Source organism: Pleurodeles waltl, chromosome 9, assembly GCF_031143425.1.
Source record: "Pleurodeles waltl isolate 20211129_DDA chromosome 9, aPleWal1.hap1.20221129, whole genome shotgun sequence".
Lineage (NCBI taxonomy): Eukaryota > Metazoa > Chordata > Amphibia > Caudata > Salamandridae > Pleurodeles > Pleurodeles waltl.
Window position 1 is genome coordinate 662,026,619 of NC_090448.1, and position 19,351 is coordinate 662,045,969.

Consider the following 19,351-nt stretch of genomic DNA (forward strand, 5'->3'; position numbering starts at 1 on the left):
TACAGACATTATCTCCTTCCTAATAAAATCTGTCTTATCTAACACAACGAGCTGTCATCTTTTGAGTCCCCATTCCCAGGTGCAAACCTACACACTATTGTCTTCCCTCATTGACTACTATTTACACTTTTCATAACAACATGCTTAATATGTTCATATGCAGCAGGGTTTTAATTAACAATACATTTATCAAGTGACAAACTTACAATGGTCTAAATGAATTTGCTGTTTTTTTATACTAAATTCATTCTATTTCTCACTGTTTCTTTCCTTCCACCAACCCAACACACTTTTTATCTCCTATGACTTAATCCAACTGGTCAACTATCAAATCCATCTGAGGGTTTGTAAGCTTCTTTCAAAAATGGGCTCCCATTCACATTTCTACTCTCCAGCCTTCCTTGCAGTCTCTCATTGTTGCATTTTCCTTGTGAATACTGAGCCACTCACTGTGCCATCCTCTCGCAGCTTAAGGCAGGACCCAAAGTCGCCAAGTCTGACATGACCACAGTAATCCAGCAGGATGTTGTCCGGTTTAATGTCCCTGGTGGAAGAAAAGAGGCGCATAAAACATGGAGTTTGGAGGAGAAAGGCAGAAATAAGGGACACAGTTTCCATGTGGAAGAAATAGAGAAGGAAGCTAAAGGGACAGAAACAGGCAAAAGGAAGTATCTAGTAAATACTCAAAAAGCAGCTGAAAGATATAAAAACAACACGAGAATTAAGTACATGAAGGTCTAAAAAGTTAACATCGACATTGTTTGCTCCTGTTCACCTTCGCCCATAAGAGTACTAACCATGACCACTGCACCATGCTGAACAAACCCCCAACACTGGTCTCCCACTCCCTTCCCGCCTGTGCTCCTCAAACTCCTAGGAGATCCTCAGACTATCCCCAGCAGCAAACCAAGCGGGGTCTACTGGACAAGTAAAATGGAAGATGGGCTGGCATACTCGAGAAGCTTAAATAATGTGGTGGTCGAAAATCAGACGGGGGTGAGAAGCACAAACGTATATCTCCTTTATATTAATTGACAGTACACAGAGTTACAAAGTGAAAGAGTGCTTAGCATCCGGGCTCCGCTATGGTTGCTGAATGAGTAGTAAGAATAAGGTCAAACAGGATTATTTTTTCAGTAAATGGAACGTTTGCAAATAAATTCTATCCTGGCTTTTACAACAGTTATCGTAGAGGTTGTCGTGACAAATTGGTAGGCTTGTCCGGTTGAACTGTGGTGGCAGTACATCCATGGCATAATACAATTTGACCAAATATTGTGTCTTAATTATCATCTACAAAAATATCTTCCCATCGGAGCTAATAGTAGACACTTCGCTTAATGGGACAATCTTCTAGTGAAACCTCTTTAGGACTCATTATTTATGTCATATGACATTTCTGTGTACAATATTGTCACATACAACTGGGCTGAGAGAAAGAAGTACACAATAATACGATCCAAGTAAGTGTTTTGTTCTGTTTTTGTACATACACATACGGCATTATAAATGGCCAAATGAGGCTGAATACGTATCCAAAACATCATCATATAAATGTGTGACGATTTTATGCTACGATCTGAAAGTTGAATATCTTCACACTGTGGGTTCCAAAGAACATTTTGAACCGAATTTCGACTAAGCACATACCCTGGTCACCACAATGCAACAGTGCATCTCTATGGTGGCAAGTTTCCATTTTAAGCATTAATGATGAACTAATGAGCCACGGAAAGTAAATAAAGGGCCCAGTTTACATTTAGGAGGTGCAGCATGCCTAATTTAGAAATGAACACCAAGCTGGTAGTCATTTCTAAACCATTGACAGGAACCTCTGTCACTGGGATTACTGTCAAAGATTTTAGCAGTTTGGTGCAGGGCTCCATCAATATGAAGGAGCTTTGCATCAAACTGTTTTCTTTTTTATTATCAAAAAGTAAATTCTGAAGCAGAATTTCCTTTTTGAAATTAAAAAAATAATTCCCCCTTGTCCACGGGAGTCATCTCCCATCGCGAGGGCGGCATTTAGTATTTTTTACTGTCGTTCACTGCGGTGACGTACAGTAAAACAAATGCTACATGTCAGCCCATCCTAATTTGGCAGGTGTACATATAGCCAGTTCTCCAAGGGCTCTATATGTCAGCCCATCCTAGTTTGGCAGGTGTACATATAGCCGGTTCTCCAAGGGCTCTATATGTCAGCCCATCCTAGTTTGGCAGGTGTACATAAAGCCGGTTCTCCAAGGGCTCTATATGTCAGCCCATCCTAGTTTGGCAGGTGTACATATAGCCGGTTCTCCAAGGGCTCTATATGTCAGCCCATCCTAGTTTGGCAGGTGTACATAAAGCCGGTTCTCCAAGGGCTCTTTCTCCGTCAGGCAATCAGAGACGTTTAGCCACAGCGGTGATGACATAGTCACTGTCGTGGCCAAACTATGGTTGCACTACTATGTTGGCGGGGAGAAATCACCATCACCGTTGCCACGGAGGTCCCTCTCTGCCAACATATACAATAGGCCCTAGACTACTAAAGCCACAGGGCCACAAAAATATGAATTGTCTCTCTTGTTTCAGGGCACAATACTAAGCATACAAACACTCCATGCATAATTAAGGATTTTATATACATTGATTAACAGACTGCCACGGGCATAGGTGGGTGGAGACATGGGGGCTGCTTCCACAAAAAGGCCTCCTTTTCTACCAAACTGTAATGCATTTTTACAAGCATGCCCAAAAAGAGCTTATCAGTAAAACTCCTGAATAATAGTATGTGCCTCAAATATAGCGGCACAAACCTTCAATATTTGCAGTTGTGCTCATGTAGCCTGGGAGCATTGCTCTATGGCCTCTTGGAAGCTCTACATTGGTATCACATGGTTTCTTTTTGCTCCACACTAACAACCACAAAAGAATATCCCATTGGCTTCCATGCACGTGAACATCTCTAGACTGCACTTATTTGAAAAATCTTCACTAGCAGAGTATCAACGTCAATACTTGCAGAATATTTGCTTAGCGTGCCTTGACTCACCAATGAGTTCAAGACCTCTTCTTGCAGGCTTGCAATAATGATCTGAGCTTGATAGCACTGACACTTAGCAGCTTGTGAGAGCTTTGGTGTTTTTTCTTTTCACTCCAAGGATTTCAGGTTGTGCCGCCATACCACTCCATTCCTTTAGAATAACAAACTGTGAGTCTAGGGGGTCACACTTGGACCAATCACACATGCATGCACAGTTTGTACTGTTTTGAGCTTGGATGCACTAGCCCTTGGTTATGAGAGCCATAATTTGAGTTTCAGTTGCATATTTTTCATCCAGTTCTGTATTCTGTATCTGCTGTAAGGGCATTTCATTTTCAGTTATATCTTACTGTCATCCACATATTGTTGGAAGCCTACTTGATCGTAATACGTGTCACTGGGTGTTTGATAAGGATGTGCTTGAGCCGTTTCATTGCAATTTTCTGTGAGACCAGAGCAGTATAATACTGCATTGGTATTGTTAGCAGGGTCACTTAGCACTGGCCCTAGGTTTGAGGGTCACTGCACCTTATGACGAATAAATTAAATTTGATCCATCTTTAGTGAGTATTAATTACACAGTTAGTTACAATGAATCTCTAAACTTAGTGAGTAGTAATTCTGTAACACTACCAACTAGTTACACTGGTATTCTAACTTTAGAGTGTAGTTATTCTGTAACCCTAACACAAAAATACACTGAGTCACTAACTTCAAAAAGTAGTAACTTTGTAACTTTAGCAGCACTAGCACACTAACTTCATCTGTATGTCTGGCAATAAGGGCCAGCAAAATTACATAAACTGTTACTCTAGAAACGAGAACAAATGTAATTCTGGCAACAAATAACGATAGTGATGATTCTACAAATATGCAACCAGTACATCTGGAACTCAAATAACTGGTAACTGAGAGAGTTGTCTGTAGTTAGAGAGTACCTGGCTGTTAGACACTGGGTCTCTAGTTGGCAGAGGTATGCACCCTGTTCAAGTAGGGACCACAATCCTAGTCAGAGTAAGTCTCAACACAAACTAAATTATCTTGTGCTAACCCTCTGGTAGTTTGGCACAGAGCAGGCAGGCTTAACTTAGAAAACAATGTGCAAAGTATTTGTGCAATAACTCATACAGTAACACAGTGAAAACACCACAAAAAGACTCCACACCAGGTTAAAAAATTAAGAGAATATTTATCTGAGTATAAAAAGACCAAAACGACTAAAATCCAAGAAGTAGAAGTCATGATATGATTTTTTAAAGATTATATCCAAAACAGTGGTTAGATTTTACTAATGGGGAAAAGGTTACTGAAGGTTGCGAGGGACCAGTGCAAACCAAACCTCAGGCCAACCATGATGGAGGGTAGGCTGGTGACAGAACCCATGCAGGGTCCACGGAAACAGTACCTTGGATAGAGCAAAGCATTGACGTCATGGGCACAATGCATCAGTATTTTTCAGGCAGTTGGGTCACTGCAGCGGCAGCAAACTCTGTTGAAGTGAATGTGATGTGTTGTCATCGAGCTGCGCAGACTATTGTCATCAGGCCTCGCAGGCTGTAAATCTGCCGTCGTTGAACAGGCTCTGCGCCAAAGGAGTGATGTGGTGGAGTTTTTCCCACACTCAAGGCGATGTGTCAGTTTTTGCAAAAATCAGCTGCAGAACCCACTTGTGAAGCCCAGAGCTTTGAGGGGCACCTCAGGCAAGGATGAAACTCATAGAAAGCAGAGTCATGCAGCACCAGGAGAGCTGTAGGTAGTCTTTGATGTCCCTGAGACTGTAGGAGAACAGGGGCAAGTCGCTGGAGATCACTTTTGGAGGAAAGGCAGAGTCCTTTCAGCAAGGTCAGAGAGCCACAGGCAGCAGGGCAACAAGCAGAAAAGCAGTCATTCCAGAAACACAGGCCATTGAGTCCTTTGAGCAGCACAGCAGTCCTTCTGACAGAGGTTCAGTTCCAGATCCAGAAATTTCAGATTTTAGGGGGTCAGAGGGCTAGTACCTACACTCAAAAGTGTCTTTGAAGTGGGGGAGACTTCAGAAAGTGGGTTTGAAGTGCGCCAGAATCCCTTTCAACCCAGTCCTGTCTGCCAGACTGTAGGAGGTAATCGGTCCTTTGTGTAGAATCAGGTCACTACCCTTCAAAGTATAAGTGTGAACCCTCCCATACTTCCTGTCCAGGCAAACCCATCAGTATGCAGATGAATGCAGATGCAGTTGAGTGTCCTGTGATTGTGGCTGTCTGGATGGAATGCACAAACGTAGCTGTCACCCAGTCCAGTCCAGTCCAGACGTCTATTGGAGACAGCCTGTAAGGCACACAGACCAGTAAAAGCAGAGAACGGCCTACTTTCTAAAAGTGGCATTTCTAAAATAATAATGATAAATCGGACTTTACCCGTAAAGAGGATTTATCCTTATGATTTCAACAATATGAAACTTGAGGTAGCCACTCCTTTCTGATCAGGAATTACCTCTTGAAAGTATATTAAGGAATTCCCAATGCTGGCCTATGAGAGGAGCAGGCCTCACAGTAATAAACAAGCATTTACAATGCACTAGGGTCTCGCATTTGTCAGAGTTACAGCTGTTCACATTTATAAACTCCCAACCGGATTTTTCTTGCATTAAAAGAAAAAAACAGCGCGATCGCGCTGCTACAGTTCACATGTAATAATACCTATCGGCAAAAGTGCAATTATGAACATAACCGGCAAAAGTGCAATCAAGTGTGTAACAAGGTCAATAGTTTGCGAATCGCTCGACTTCTGCCCAGCGAGATCGCTCTGCGAAAATGGAGAAAAGGTATTCCACGAACCTAGCGAGCCTCGCATGTTTTCTGTACTTGGTCGCTGCGCTCGAGGAGGGCTAACCACCGGAAAAGGCATGACGTATGCGTGCCTTCCACTAATCAAAAGATGCGGATTCTAACAGGCAAACCAACTTGCCAATGAAAGACACTGACGTGACGTCGACGGGGCTCCAACCCCTTTTCTAATACCTAAAGCATCTCGCTAGCGATACGCGCATGCGACGCAGGCTCGACCTAAAAAGGACTTTGGGAGTTTTTCATTACCAGGACATGTAAAACTTAAAAGTACATGTCCTGTCTTCTACTTACATTACACCCTGCCTATGGGCTACATAGGGCCTTCCATAGGGATGACTTATTTGTAATAAAGGTGGGGTTTAAGGCTTGGCAAGGGGATTTGAATGCCAAGTTGAAATGGTGACCAAAGTCCAGATACAGGCCCTGCAATGGCAGGCCTGAGACATGGTTAAGGTGTTACTTATCTGGGTGGGACAATATTTGCTGCAGGTCTAATAATAGCATTTCATTTACAGGCACTGGGCACATATAGAGCACTTTACTAGGGAGTTATAAGTAAATTAATTATGTCAATTGGGTAGGAACCAATATTACCATGTTAAGAGAAGAGAGCACAAGCACTTTAGTGCTCGTCAGCAATGGTATAAAATGAGCAGGGTCCTAAAAGCAGCAAAAACGAGTTCAGAAAAATGGAGCGAGCCAGACAAAAAGTTGGGGGATACCACCATAAGGCTGTCAGGTCTAACACTGGCTATGACCTAGTGATGTAATGCAAAATGTTGCGACCCCCCGCCCATCTTTCAGAACATGATAAGGGCCGGAGTCTTCAATATCTCCCAAATAGTCACAGGCTTTGGTGTTGCACTGTGCCCACACTCTCACAGTTCTGCTAAAGGAGGCAGGCTTTTCCTGGAACTGAGATGGCATGTTTACAGTTTTTGAAAATTAGTATCAACTGTCAGGATCCTGCAATGGAAAAGGGCAGGCAGAGAAGGGATTGTTGCCAGGGCGAAGCAGTATTTATTATTGTATTTTTTTTTTTTTTTGTGAAGAGCCGCACGCAAGGGAGCTCTCCTTAAGATAGTTCATGATGATGAAAGCATGGAATGTCAGCGGCAACCATCAGGAATGAGAAGGCTGTCTATTCCCGTAGCCGGGCAACCGGGCACGATCGAGTGTCCCTTACATGAACAAGTGGTCTTCACAGAGGGGCTGGCATTGCGAGAAAGGGGAGAAAGGGAAACGCCTTCCAACCTGGTGTGTGCAGAGAAAAAATCCTCTAGTTCGGATGTTTTGATCGAACATGTGAACAGAGGCGCCGTTGTTTAATAGCTTAGTTGGGCTGTAAGTTCATGTCAGTACTGGCTTTTTGACAGCAGAGGGGGCTACAGACTATGACATTAATGATAATATTTGACGATGGTTTATAGGCCAGTATGCTGAAGGCCAATTAAAAATAAGCAGTTGCTTCATATAGCTTTTTTAGGCCCTAGTGCTTAATAAGCTTAGACTTACCTATTTTGATCGTATCCAATTTACTGATTGTGGAAGTACGGAAAGCTGAATTCGTTTTGCTAGGAATCATTGTTTTGAACGGAATGTGCCAGCTGAAAGTACACAACTCACAGGCAGGGAAATATGACTTTGCTGTCAAGAGTGTGTTTCAAAATGTGATACAAAAAGTGAATAGATTGGGTTCAAACTATTATGGAAAAGTTTGCTGTGTGCAAGTTAAGCTGGGTGTTCTATAAAAAGGGCGGGGACTCTAAAAAAAGTACCATGGTGAATTGTAGCGTGTCTCCTCACTGTGGTTCCCACTGAACCTCCCTTGTGCTCTTGAAGAGGTAATGTCATAGTTTGACTCTTGCTCTGGGCAAGACTGCTGGTTTAAGGATGACAGTACTTATGGTTTTAGGCGACTATGGCAGTCTTACAACAAGTCACAACTGTCATCCCAACCCACCTGGCTTACAAGAAGCACCTCACCAAAAACCCAAAGAGTAAAAGGTGATTTGTGGCAGCCTTTATGCATGGACTCAAAAGTGTGACATCTCAGGGAGTGTCGTGGTTAAGCAGGGATTATCCCTTTCTCACAGGAACAACAAGTCTCAATCAAACACAGACAATGAAGGAGATTCAGTAAAGTATTAACTAGGTTTTATTAACAAAACTGCAATCTACAATAGGATTCATGGGCTGCAATGATGAGGATAATAAATAATGCATGAAACAGAATTGTGAACACGAGAGTCCTTAATACAAAGACCCCCACCATCTTGCAATAACATAAAATGACACAAGATATGAAATATGTCCTAATACTGTAGCATAATCAACCTAATCTATAACCTAAAGAGAGATAGGTGTGTTAAACCTAATCTGACAATGCCATGTCCATGAGAAGAGTCCCCCCAACCCTTGTTACCTTGGAATGAGGTCTCTAGCTCAGACTCTGTAGGGACATGAACACTGGTCAGCGTCAAAGCGACGTGCAGCATGGATAGCGTTGATGGCATCTGGTAGGAATCCCTCTGACTATCTGACTATATGAGGTGCATTTATGCAGATCTGCTCGGATCTCTGACGTAGGTCTGTTCCCAAACAATAGATAACAAGACATGCTTGGGGCGGTAATTACATAAACAATTCCCTCAAAAGCACAGTGGGAAAGTACCTAATGTGAATACCTACATCTTATCTATCTCTGGCGCTGATAGTGACGCCTTAACAGAGTGGCACTGATAGCACGAAACTAAAACATTGTACTAACTAAAAACAATGCAGCCATCTTGGAAAGATATAATTAAATAATTGTGCTAAAACAGAGCAAGCTAAGCAGGGTAAAGGTCACTGGGTGATGGGGGCACAGGTCTGCAAGCCAGAAGGCTAAGCTAACTCCTGCGCCCCATTAAAACACGATAGGATTAACTACACCCTCCCCATTGCCGGAACAAGTATGACGCATAGAATGATGCCATTGAAGGTGAATGAATCCAAGCTAAAATGCTCTGGACTAAAAAAAGGCTAAAATCATTAAAAATTAGCAAAAAAAATAAATTTAAAAACATGTTAAAAAACAGTTAAAAACATATGAAGAAACACAATGTTGACCATGACAAGCACAGCAGGCCAAAGTAAGGGCAATAAATGCAAACTTTGGATATGGTAAGATAAGCCAATCATCAAATCTAATTAACAGTAGTCATGATCTTGAAGAGCATCTTTGAAGCCATTGAATGGAAAGGACCTCAGGAAAGAGGCCATATCGTCAGATGTTAGATCGATGACATGATAGGCAGATGGATCCATGGAGCAGTGCTGTGTAGCAGTCTCTTGTGCAGGTCCACCTGCAGGAGTGGCACTCTCCACAGCACCGAAGAGAGCCAGGTCATTCACCAAGGGTGGCTCATTAGGGGCCTCACGAATCAGCCTTAGTCTCAAGGGGCATGAGCGTGAATGAACCCTCATCGGGGACATCAGAAGTTCTTGGTCCACAGGAGGCACTGGCGAAACAGCAAGACACAGTGTAGGCAAATGTTCAAAGAGACACCACACGTAGCGGAAGACGGGCTGCACACACCACAGGACTTGTCTGAATGACAGTGACCAGTCACGCTCCAACTCTTCCAGCAAAGGAGCGTTAAAGAACTGAACCATGTGCTCATTGCATAGTTGAGCTGGTGGCAGTGGCTCCATAACTCCACTTAGCTGGAAAGGCACAACCACTGCGAATCAGAAGCAGTAGCAGTAGTACTCTGCCTATTAACGCCAAAGTTATAGGAAAGCCGCCAAACACACTTGAAAAGAGTGAATGGATGGCCGAAAGAATGACTCCGAAGACAGTCCGGAAGATGGACACAAATCCAGAACCAACAGCCTTAAAGAAAAGGCAGTTCGCGTAGTGCTTGAAACATTGAAAATTCTGGATGCCAGCTCTCCAAAGTGCTTGGGGAAGCTGGTATTTAATAGGGATTGTATCTCAGCTGATGATCTTGCTATCTGGAGAGCATACATCTCTCCGGCTGATGTCAACACAACTTGTTTTTAGAACAGTAGCGCCTTTAGTCTGCTCCGCTTGTCATAATTTACATTAGCAGTATCAATGTGAGGCCACATTTTTGATACTCTTATCTCGTGTGGGGGAATAAAACATATCAGCAACACGTAACGATCTTAGAGTCTGAAATTGCGTAAGAAATTCCTGGTCGCATACCACAACAGCTTTGGCCGCTCAGCACCACATAACTTCCATTTGAAAGTACATAAAATGCTGGTTGAATCAAAGGGACAGGAGCACCCTTCAGAAAACAGGCCAAGTTTGTGACCCCGCATTGCAAAGTCCATAAAGGGACACCTGTTAACAGATCATTAAATGACTAATAGTAGTCTCACATTCGCTTCCACTTATAAAGACCTCTGTTTTGCTGTTAAGACACTTGTTTTCAAAGGGCAACTCCCACTCTTCTTTGATATAGCTATCGCCTAACTGCTCGTATCTGCCCACGGAAAGATGTTTCAGACATTTCGAAAAACGAAAAGGGCAGATTTATAATGCAATGTAGGAGCCATACCGTCAATGGATTCTCTGCGGCTGTGAAAGGCAACTTCTCTAACCCTTCTATCTGAAGCATGGTGAAACTCGCTTCCCTTTTAGCCATTGTCTGTTGTTACGTGGACAAATTAAAAGCAGCAAACAAGTCACTACTGTTAATATACTTCCAAGTAACGAGGAGGTTTTTCAGAGTCGGTAATGTCCAACCTAACTGCATGATGGAACTTAGCTGACTTTGTCCATGGTATAAAAGGGACATGTCTGTCTGATTAATATCAATTACAGACAACACTATGTTCGTTAGGGAATAAATCCTGTTGGAAAGAGTGTTTATCCTGTTGTCGACAACAGCTAAAGCCTTTTCTAAATTTTCTTTGTCTATCTGCCTTAAACGTGCATCAGCTTCTATCTGAGAAAGCTTCCAGATCTTATTATATATGGCATAGATTAATCTTTCAAGGCGTGGCTTTCTAGGACCTAGCAAGAAGTCCTGCAAGTCATATACTTCCGGGAAGTGTGTTAAGATGTTCCTTAACTGCGGCTAAAGTGTTAGTCTGTAAACACTGTTGGCACAGTTTACCCACTCTGTATGTTGTAACTATACCCGTGTGTTGACCCGAGACAAAGTGAGGGTCTGGCCGTCTAATCTTGAAATCCCCTGAGGAAGTCACAAAACGTGCCTGACACCCATTTGTGTCCACTGGCCATAGTAACCACCCGCCGGGACTGGAAAGTGAAGATTTGTAGGTACCAGCCTGAACCTTTGCATCTAGTTCTATCTCGGTGACATTCAGGAAGGATTGCGAGTTATTAAATTTTGCTGGTGTGGGGATACTGGGCAGCTTTATTTCTTTCATTTTCGCTAACCCCTGACAGGGTGTCTGTTGAATGGTATCATTTAAAAAGATCTTTTGCACAGGAATAAGGCGCACTCCTAATAAAGCTTCCCTACCATGTATTTGCCAATCTTGTGTTCCCCATACACTCTTTAAACCAATAGTGTTCTTCCAGTATTCGTAACCTTCAACTGCAAGACGGGAAACAAAGGAATCTGAATAAATCAGTTTTGTGTCAGTTAGCAACATTTTCCTAACTTTTGAAGGAGGTAACTTGAAATAATATGACTGTGGATTTTTTTGTATCATGCCCAATAAATAAGTGAATTTGTTTGAGTGATGCTTTGGGCTTTCCACGTGTGGAGTCAAACAGTGTTCCAACTGTGTATAGTTAAATACTGAGTTGCACGGTGCAGGTAGTAATGTCCCCAGTTGTAGCAGAACATTTCCCCATAATTATTTGTGTTGGTGTACACATCATCACTTTCAAACATCGACTAGTCCTTCATTTCAGTTAACATAGAATCAACTGTCTGGACATCCCAATCATCAGACACAACACCGGGTGTAATTACATCAGTCACAGAAAGTTTGAAGACATATGGAATTTAAATGACCTCAGTAGGCCCGTATAGATCAAATGGAACTTTGTCCCACACAATCCCATAAGGAATCGGTACAGCTGAAATGTTCACAAGGGACAAGTCTCTTCGGACCTTATGTGAGGAAAGATGATGAGTTAAGACTCCATCCACAGGCTCAACAAAGGAGCATTCAAGAAGGTAATGACTATTTATAAGCAAGAAAAAAAAAGTCACGAAACCAATCCATACAAAAAATGCAAATAATGTCAAGGATAACCATAGATTGTTCCATGGGTGAATTAAATAGTGATTTATAAGCCATAGATACAGCTTACTTGTCTTTGAAACAGTTTCAATCGCAGGTGCAGATGAAGTAGAGGAAAAGTTATCAATGTCGATGAAGTATCCAAAAGCAGTCTCTGCAAACGTAGGAGCAGGCGCATTACCGGTGGATGGATCCACTTCGCGTGGAGGTTCATAGTAGACGATAATGCCAGTTTGTGTTGTGTTAGAATGAAAAACAGCCCCATCTTGGACAGGTGATGTTGTTGAAGTGGTAACAGGAATCAGGAAGAGCTCATTTACCGCCCTCTCCATGGTCGAGGAGGTATTTGTAACATCGTTTGACATGCTTGTATAGTCAGAAGTGGAGTGGTATGTTCTGTTGGGTAGTGAGAGGGGACCAGGAACTACCCAAGGGAACTCTGGGTCTACTGTGCAGGATTGGCCACCTAGTGAAGTTTGACATTGTCAATGGAAATTAATCTGTTTTAGCTTTGGAGTCTGCAGCGGTGGTAAGATGACTGTTCTGGTACCTTGTATTTCCAGGACTGGGGCTGGTGCTCTCTAGGATGGACCGAATCCCTTTTTCACATCGATCATCTCACGAACCAGAACCCCAAATGTAGGAATCCAGCCAGTAGAAGTTGTTGGTAAATCCCTTATTCCTAAGGTGGCAACACTGGCGGATGATTAATCATCACAGAATTCCTGAAGCTCCTGTAAGACAGTGAGATGTTCATTTTTGTCAAAAGGTGTATCTGCTGCCACCAACCCAGGGCAATCAAGATCTGGGACATACACAGTTATCCCAAAGAGAACCACATAGGGAGTGCGTCCCCCCAAGAAGCGTCTGGGCAGATTATTCAGTGCTTTCTGGACCTGATATAGGTGATAAAGCCAGCTGTGGCCAGAAGCTAACACTGTAGCTGTTAAGGACTGCTTTAGATCATGATTCCTCCTTTCCACAACCAAATTTCCTTCGGGATGGTATGGTGAGGAGTAATGGAGTTCAACACCCATCATCCCCATGGTATCTCTGAATGCCTTAGAGGCAAAAGCAGGTCCCTGGTCTGAATGGAATGCTACAACTGCATATGTACCGATAAAGATCAGCAGGTCTTTGATACCAGTTTGAGCGTCAGCTGACTCCTTTGGTCACACCCACAGGAATCTAGAACAAGAATCTACAGCGACTAAGATGTATTTGTATGCACCATCAGGTTGAAGGGGACCACAATGGTCCAGGTACACACATTGTAGTGGCCTGTGGGACACTAGGAGGGATGTCTGCGGAGGGCGTTTGATGTTGGAGCCCTTAATTTGCTATCACAGCAAAGGACATATTGCTTGGTCTACTTGTATAGACCTGGCCACCAGAAGCATTTCTGTAAGAGTGTTACTGTGGTCAAAATACCAGCATGAGCAGATGCGACAATCTCCTGCGCTGCTTTTATTAGATCTGATCTTTGGTCTTGGTTGGGGATCACTCGATCTCCAACCCCAGGAAGTGTTGCATAGGCATGGTAGTAAGAGTATTTTGTAGGGTATGCTTGTGGGAGAGGCTTGCCTTCAGCAGAAGCTTTTACAGCAGCCAAAATGTCATTATCCAATATCATCTGAGAACAAGTCACTGCAGCCACAGAAGCCGTAGCTACTGCAGATTTGGCTGCTTCATCAGCAATAGTGTTGCTGATAATGTGCACTACACTTTGGTGGCTCAATGCAAGTACTACATGGACACAAGATAGCTTATCCTTGAGATCAGCCACCTTCCCTCACAGAGTTCTGTGTTTTATGATGTTCCCTTTGGAGTCTCTAAACACGTTCAATCGCAAATGATTAAGATAATCATTGTAGAACTGGAAGCAGTAGTATGAGTCACAGACAATCAAAGTCAGTAATCCTGGATCTGTGTGTTCTAGCGCTAATATAAAGGGCTTTGAGTTCAGACAGCTGAGCTGTGCAATCCCCTAGGGTCTGCGTGTAGGTATTGTAAGGGTAGAATACACCATCCTTCATCACTCCGCTCACAGCTGCGCAAGCGGCTGAGTATTGATGTTTAGTACCTACAGCTGGTTGTGCTGAACCATCCGTGTAAATGACAGCATGGTATGGCAAAATATCTAGAGGTGCGGGGTACTCCTGTTCGTATTGGAGAAATTCTTGTGTCTGAAGTTTTGGATCAAAGATGTAATCAACATTGGTGGCAGTCAGGGAGGTTGCCCACTGAATCCAGCGTGGATGTAATGCTTTAGTGTTAGGAACGCTTGATTTGGTGACGGCCTCTAAGGCTGGCACCAGGGTAACGACAATAATGCGTTTCCCTTGGGCAAGTGACCTCTCCTTAATAACAGCCATCTGAACTGCAGTTAGAATATTTTCTGTGGGTGCAAAACGTTGTTCTGCATTGGAATATAAATGCAATTTATATGCTCTGGGCACCGTGTCGCCCTCATAAAAGGTGACATAAGTGAACCCAATGACACCAGCAATTATTCTGATGACCAAATTTGTTTTGTTGTCACAGGTGTGCAAGTGTTTTGCTTCTAGTATGTCTTGTTGCAATTCCCTAAGGATGCATGTGTGTTCAACTGTCCAGTGTCTGCTAGAAACATCAGGGCGTATTAAGTCTTAAAGTGACTTGATACATTGTGCATAGTCGGGAATGTATGTTCTGCCAAAGTTGAAGAAACCAAGTAAAGACTGCAGTTTCTTGATTGTATTTTATGGTTGGAGTTGAGCACATTTCTCTAGAAAATGCGGAGCCAGGCTCTTGCCCTCGTTTAATATCTTGTATCCCAGGAATAATACGCTGAGAAAGGCTATTTCAGTTTTCCTAAAATTACATTTCTATCCAAGGGCTGTGAATCCTAGAATGATCTGCTTGACCCCGGTAAGATAAATGCTGAGTTTGTCATCTGTGAGACAGATGTCATCCACGCAAGATAACGCCTCGGGATCAATATCATGTAATATTGATGTTGCATGGGCTCAGAACAGTCCTGGGTTGTTCTTGGTGCCTTGGGGCAAACGGAGGAAGCATTTTTGTGAGCCAAATGAGAATGCACCCAGGTCCCGACTTCCGTGCGCTAAGGTCTGGCACAAAAAACCCTTAGAAATATCCAAGGTTGTTTTGGGATTTTTGCGTACTACGTTAATAATTAGTGCTGTGCTATGTGAATTTTGTATAGCATATGTCCGTGTATGACTGTTTAAGTGTCTGTAATCTAAGACTATTCTGTAGGAATGGTCTGGTTTTGCAACGAGGAATAACAGGTTATTCATTGCAGAGACACAGGGCTCAATTACTCCCTGGTACTCAAGTTGAGGATCTCCCTCACCGGAGCTTTAGCTTCACGTTTAACAGGATATTGTGGCTGAGGTATAGACCTGGTAGGTATTACATGACAAGGTGAGTCCTTGTCCCAACCTACATGATTGCAGTACAACCAGGTGCCTGTGCTAAAGCCCAATTGACAGCGAAGGCTTGTTTTACCGCTTCTGGAACAAGATCAAAGAAAGAAGGCAAAATTACATCTTCCCCAAGTGGGAGCTTACGGACGTGCTCAGGTGTCAGTCCCTCTCAGCCAGCAGGATATCACAACTAAGTTCATCCCAGAATATCACACCAATAATGCGCTCAACGTCTCCCTAAATATGGATTTTTAAATCATGTACCCTGTCGCATGGTAGGATGCGCCCGTCCGCAGTCTCAACTGCAATGTAGTCGCTAGTTGCTGTTGCATTCAGACTCTGGTGACATATAGTTATCTCTGCTGCGCTGTCTAACAGTGTCACTGCCCATGTATTGTTCTTCAGCAATGTTCTGAAGTGTACTGGCATTTTTAATTGACAGTGCTGCCACCTTTTTCTTTTTAAACTGTGGCTTTTGTTGTGGGGACATGTCTTCTTTTTTGTCTGAAGACTGTGGTGAGTCTTTCTTCTGTTTCACGTAGTCGTGACGTCACTCTGACCGACCCACTCTCTCGCTACGTCTATCTGGTGCGTCCTGAAAGGCACAAGAGGGACGTGAATCCGTATATCTGTCAGGAGCTTTTAATTTTCTGAGAGTATATCTCCTGTCGGAGTTCTCCAGGTCTGGCAAATGTGCTACCTTATTTCATCTGTCTTTAAATTGCTTTTGTTTATCCCAGTGCTTTTTAGAACCCTCCTGTGCTTGTTTAGTACCTTCCTTAGGGATTGTACTCTGTATTTCAAGCTTTTTCGGCTTGGCTCCCAAACTATCCCATCCTATACTGGTATAGGTGTCGGAAATAATTTTCAGTAGCTGTTTCTCCTGGGCCAACTATGGAATTTATCAGAGGCGTTGGCGTATAGCCGGTGCTACCCTTCCCCTTTAATGTTACTGAGTATGACTAAGGAGGCTGCGTCAAAGTTATGCATTCATTTCATCCCCAAATCTAGGGCAGGAGCAGCCACATGCTCATTCTGAATTTGTTTTAACACTTCCGGTAAACTGGCAAGTATCAGGGTACCATGTGTGGTAGTATAAATTGCAGCAAAGACTGTAGCCCATGTGGCGCAGTCATCCACCGAGGAAACCATCACGAAGGGCAAGCACAATTCTATGTTTCTCTAGTGGTCCCATATGAGGAAACACAGCTTCCAGCTAATTAGTTTTCTGGGCTATCCAGAATGGGATTTTCTCTTGTTGTGTGGGTACTTTACCCATGATGGAACGTACTGTTTGTGGATTGATCCCAGTAGTAGCCAATTGGTATCCAGCAGGTTCTGGTGGTGCTGGACGCGCTGGTGTAGTGTTCAGAGTTCGCATTACGAACTAAACAAGTCGTCTATATAGTGTTACGAGCTCAATGTATATATTTCACAGGTCTGCTGCCTGCATGTTTTGCATACCTGGGTGAGGTGTGTATGTGGCAAACATAGGCCACGTTGGTCCTTCATTACCCAGGGGACCTAATCTCATGGGTTGTATTATGTGTGGTAGGCCACCATTAAACGAGTTCTGATGTTCATGATTAGTAATCGGGATTTCAAGATACTGGTATGCTTGGTACATTTGCAATTCTGTATGTGTGGAATGTGAATGATCTTTGGTCTTCCTCAGGAAAGGTGACCCAAAAATAGAGTGTTTCTGTTTGGTAGGCTTCACTAGCTTCTACTATGAATGTGACATGCCCACCCTCGTCTGTTAAGCCATGCGCTACTAGGAGTAATGTTAATGCTTGCCTAGCATTCTCAGGAATGTCTATGGCGATAGCCATATTGTGAAATGGGTAATGAGGTGGAACACCAAGTGGGGAGAAAAGTCCTTTTAATGGTTGAAGCTCGAACAACCTACTGCCTAGTTAGGTGCTCCCTGTTCAGCTGAGGAGGATCTTCCCCACGACCAACAACGTCTCCGTATAATGGTACTTAGGGTACCTGTTGTACGTGAGACAGTGATAGGCAGGGTATCGGTAAATTAGTGCCTAAATACCATCGTTGGTGGCGTCATGTCGTAGTTGGACTCTTGCTCTGGACAAGACTGCTGGTTTAAGGATGACAGTACTTTTGTTTGTAGGCGACTATGGCAGCCCTACAACAAGTTGCAACTGTCATCCCAACCCTCCTGGTTAACAAACAGCACCTCACCAAAAACCCAAACAGTAAAATGTGATTTGTGGCAGCCTTCACGCATGGACTCAAAAGTGTGACATCTCAGGGAGTGCCGTGGTTAAACAGAGACTATCCGTTTCTCACAGGAACAACATGTCTCAGTCAAACACAGGTAATGAAGGAGATGCAGTAAAGTTTTAAATAGGTTTTATTAACAAAACTGCAATCTACGATAAGTTACATGGGCTGCAATGATGGGGATAATGAATTATGCAAGAAACAGAATTGTGAACATGAGAGTCATGACCCCCCCACCATCTTGCAATAACATAAAATGACATGAGATATGAAATATGTCCTAATACCCTAGCATAATGAACCTAATCTATAACCTAAAGAGAGCTAGGTGTGTTAAACCTAATCTGCCAATGCCATGTCCATGGAAAGAGCCTCCTAATCCTCGTTACCTTGGAATGAGGTCTCTAGCTCAGACTCCGTAGGGACACAAAGACTGGATCAGCGTCAAGGCGACGTGCAGCATGGATGGCATCAGTGGCATCTGATAGGAATCCCTCTGACTATCTGTCTACGTGAGGTGCATTTATACAGATCTGCTCAGACCCCTGACGTAGGTCTGTTTCCAAACAATAGATAACAAGACATGCTTGGGGCGGTAATTACATAAACAATTCCCTTGAAAGCACAAAGTGGGAAAGTACCTAATGTGAATACCTACATCTTATCTATCTCTGGCGCTGATAGTGATGCCATAGCAGAGTGGCACTGATAGCACAAAACTAAAACATTGTTCTAACTAAAAACAATGCAGCCATCGTGGAAAGATATAATTAAATAATTGCGTTAAAATAGATCAAGCTAAGTAGGGTAAAAGTGAATGGGTGACGGGGCACAGGTCTGCAAGCCAGAAGGCTAAGCTAACTCTTGTGTCTCATTAAAACAAGATAGGATTCACTACAGTAGAAATAGTTTTAGGTTGCAGCCTACCAGAGAACACAGCTGTCTGGTTTGCTCACGACATCAGGGGATTTTCAGAAAGTTGACCTAAGAATGCATTCTGCCTGTTATTAAAACTGCCTTTGTGATTTGTAACTCACATTTTCTGGCTTTATTTACTTTAGGCTCTCCAGGCACAGTTTGTCCCTCCAGTTGCCTAAACTGTGTTTATTGTATGTACTCTTGCACAAACACGCTTTCTGTAAACAGGCCTTTAAATCTTGTTCTTATCTTGTCACATTTGCTGTGCATTTAAAGACAGAGGCCAAATGTCAAGCTGTGTCTTAAGAGGGAGTTTTTACTTTGCTTTTGACTTACTTCAAAGTGAGAGCGTTTATAGAAAAGAGGAATGCAGATTACTCTCCTCATGGAGCCGGCTCGAGCCCCTTCTATGCTCCATTTACAAGGCTGTAAGACACCTCCTAAATAGCACATTATGTAACATGCGAATGACAGATTTTTATTTTAGCTAGCTAGGTAAGTAGGTTATTGCTTCTAACAAAAAGATCCTTCTGTTACTTTCAGTTAATACATTGTAATCCTTCTAATACATCACAGTGAGCTATGAGGGACATGTGACTCCTACACCTTGTAACCCTCACTGTTTTATGCAACAAACATCATGTACATTGATTTACATACTTACATGATTA

General features: G+C 43.0%; 1 protein-coding gene across 4 annotated transcripts in view; it reads right to left on the bottom strand.

Annotated features, from left to right (window-relative positions):
* The window catches only part of DMPK (DM1 protein kinase), a 751,292-nt gene that overhangs the window by 267,985 nt on the left and 463,956 nt on the right, over positions 1-19,351 (bottom strand). For all 4 annotated transcript variants that reach the window (XM_069207733.1, XM_069207732.1, XM_069207734.1 and 1 more), the window contains exon 6: positions 451-544. In XM_069207733.1, coding sequence (XP_069063834.1) covers positions 451-544 — 94 coding nt within the window. The remainder of the gene's footprint in view (positions 1-450; positions 545-19,351) is intronic.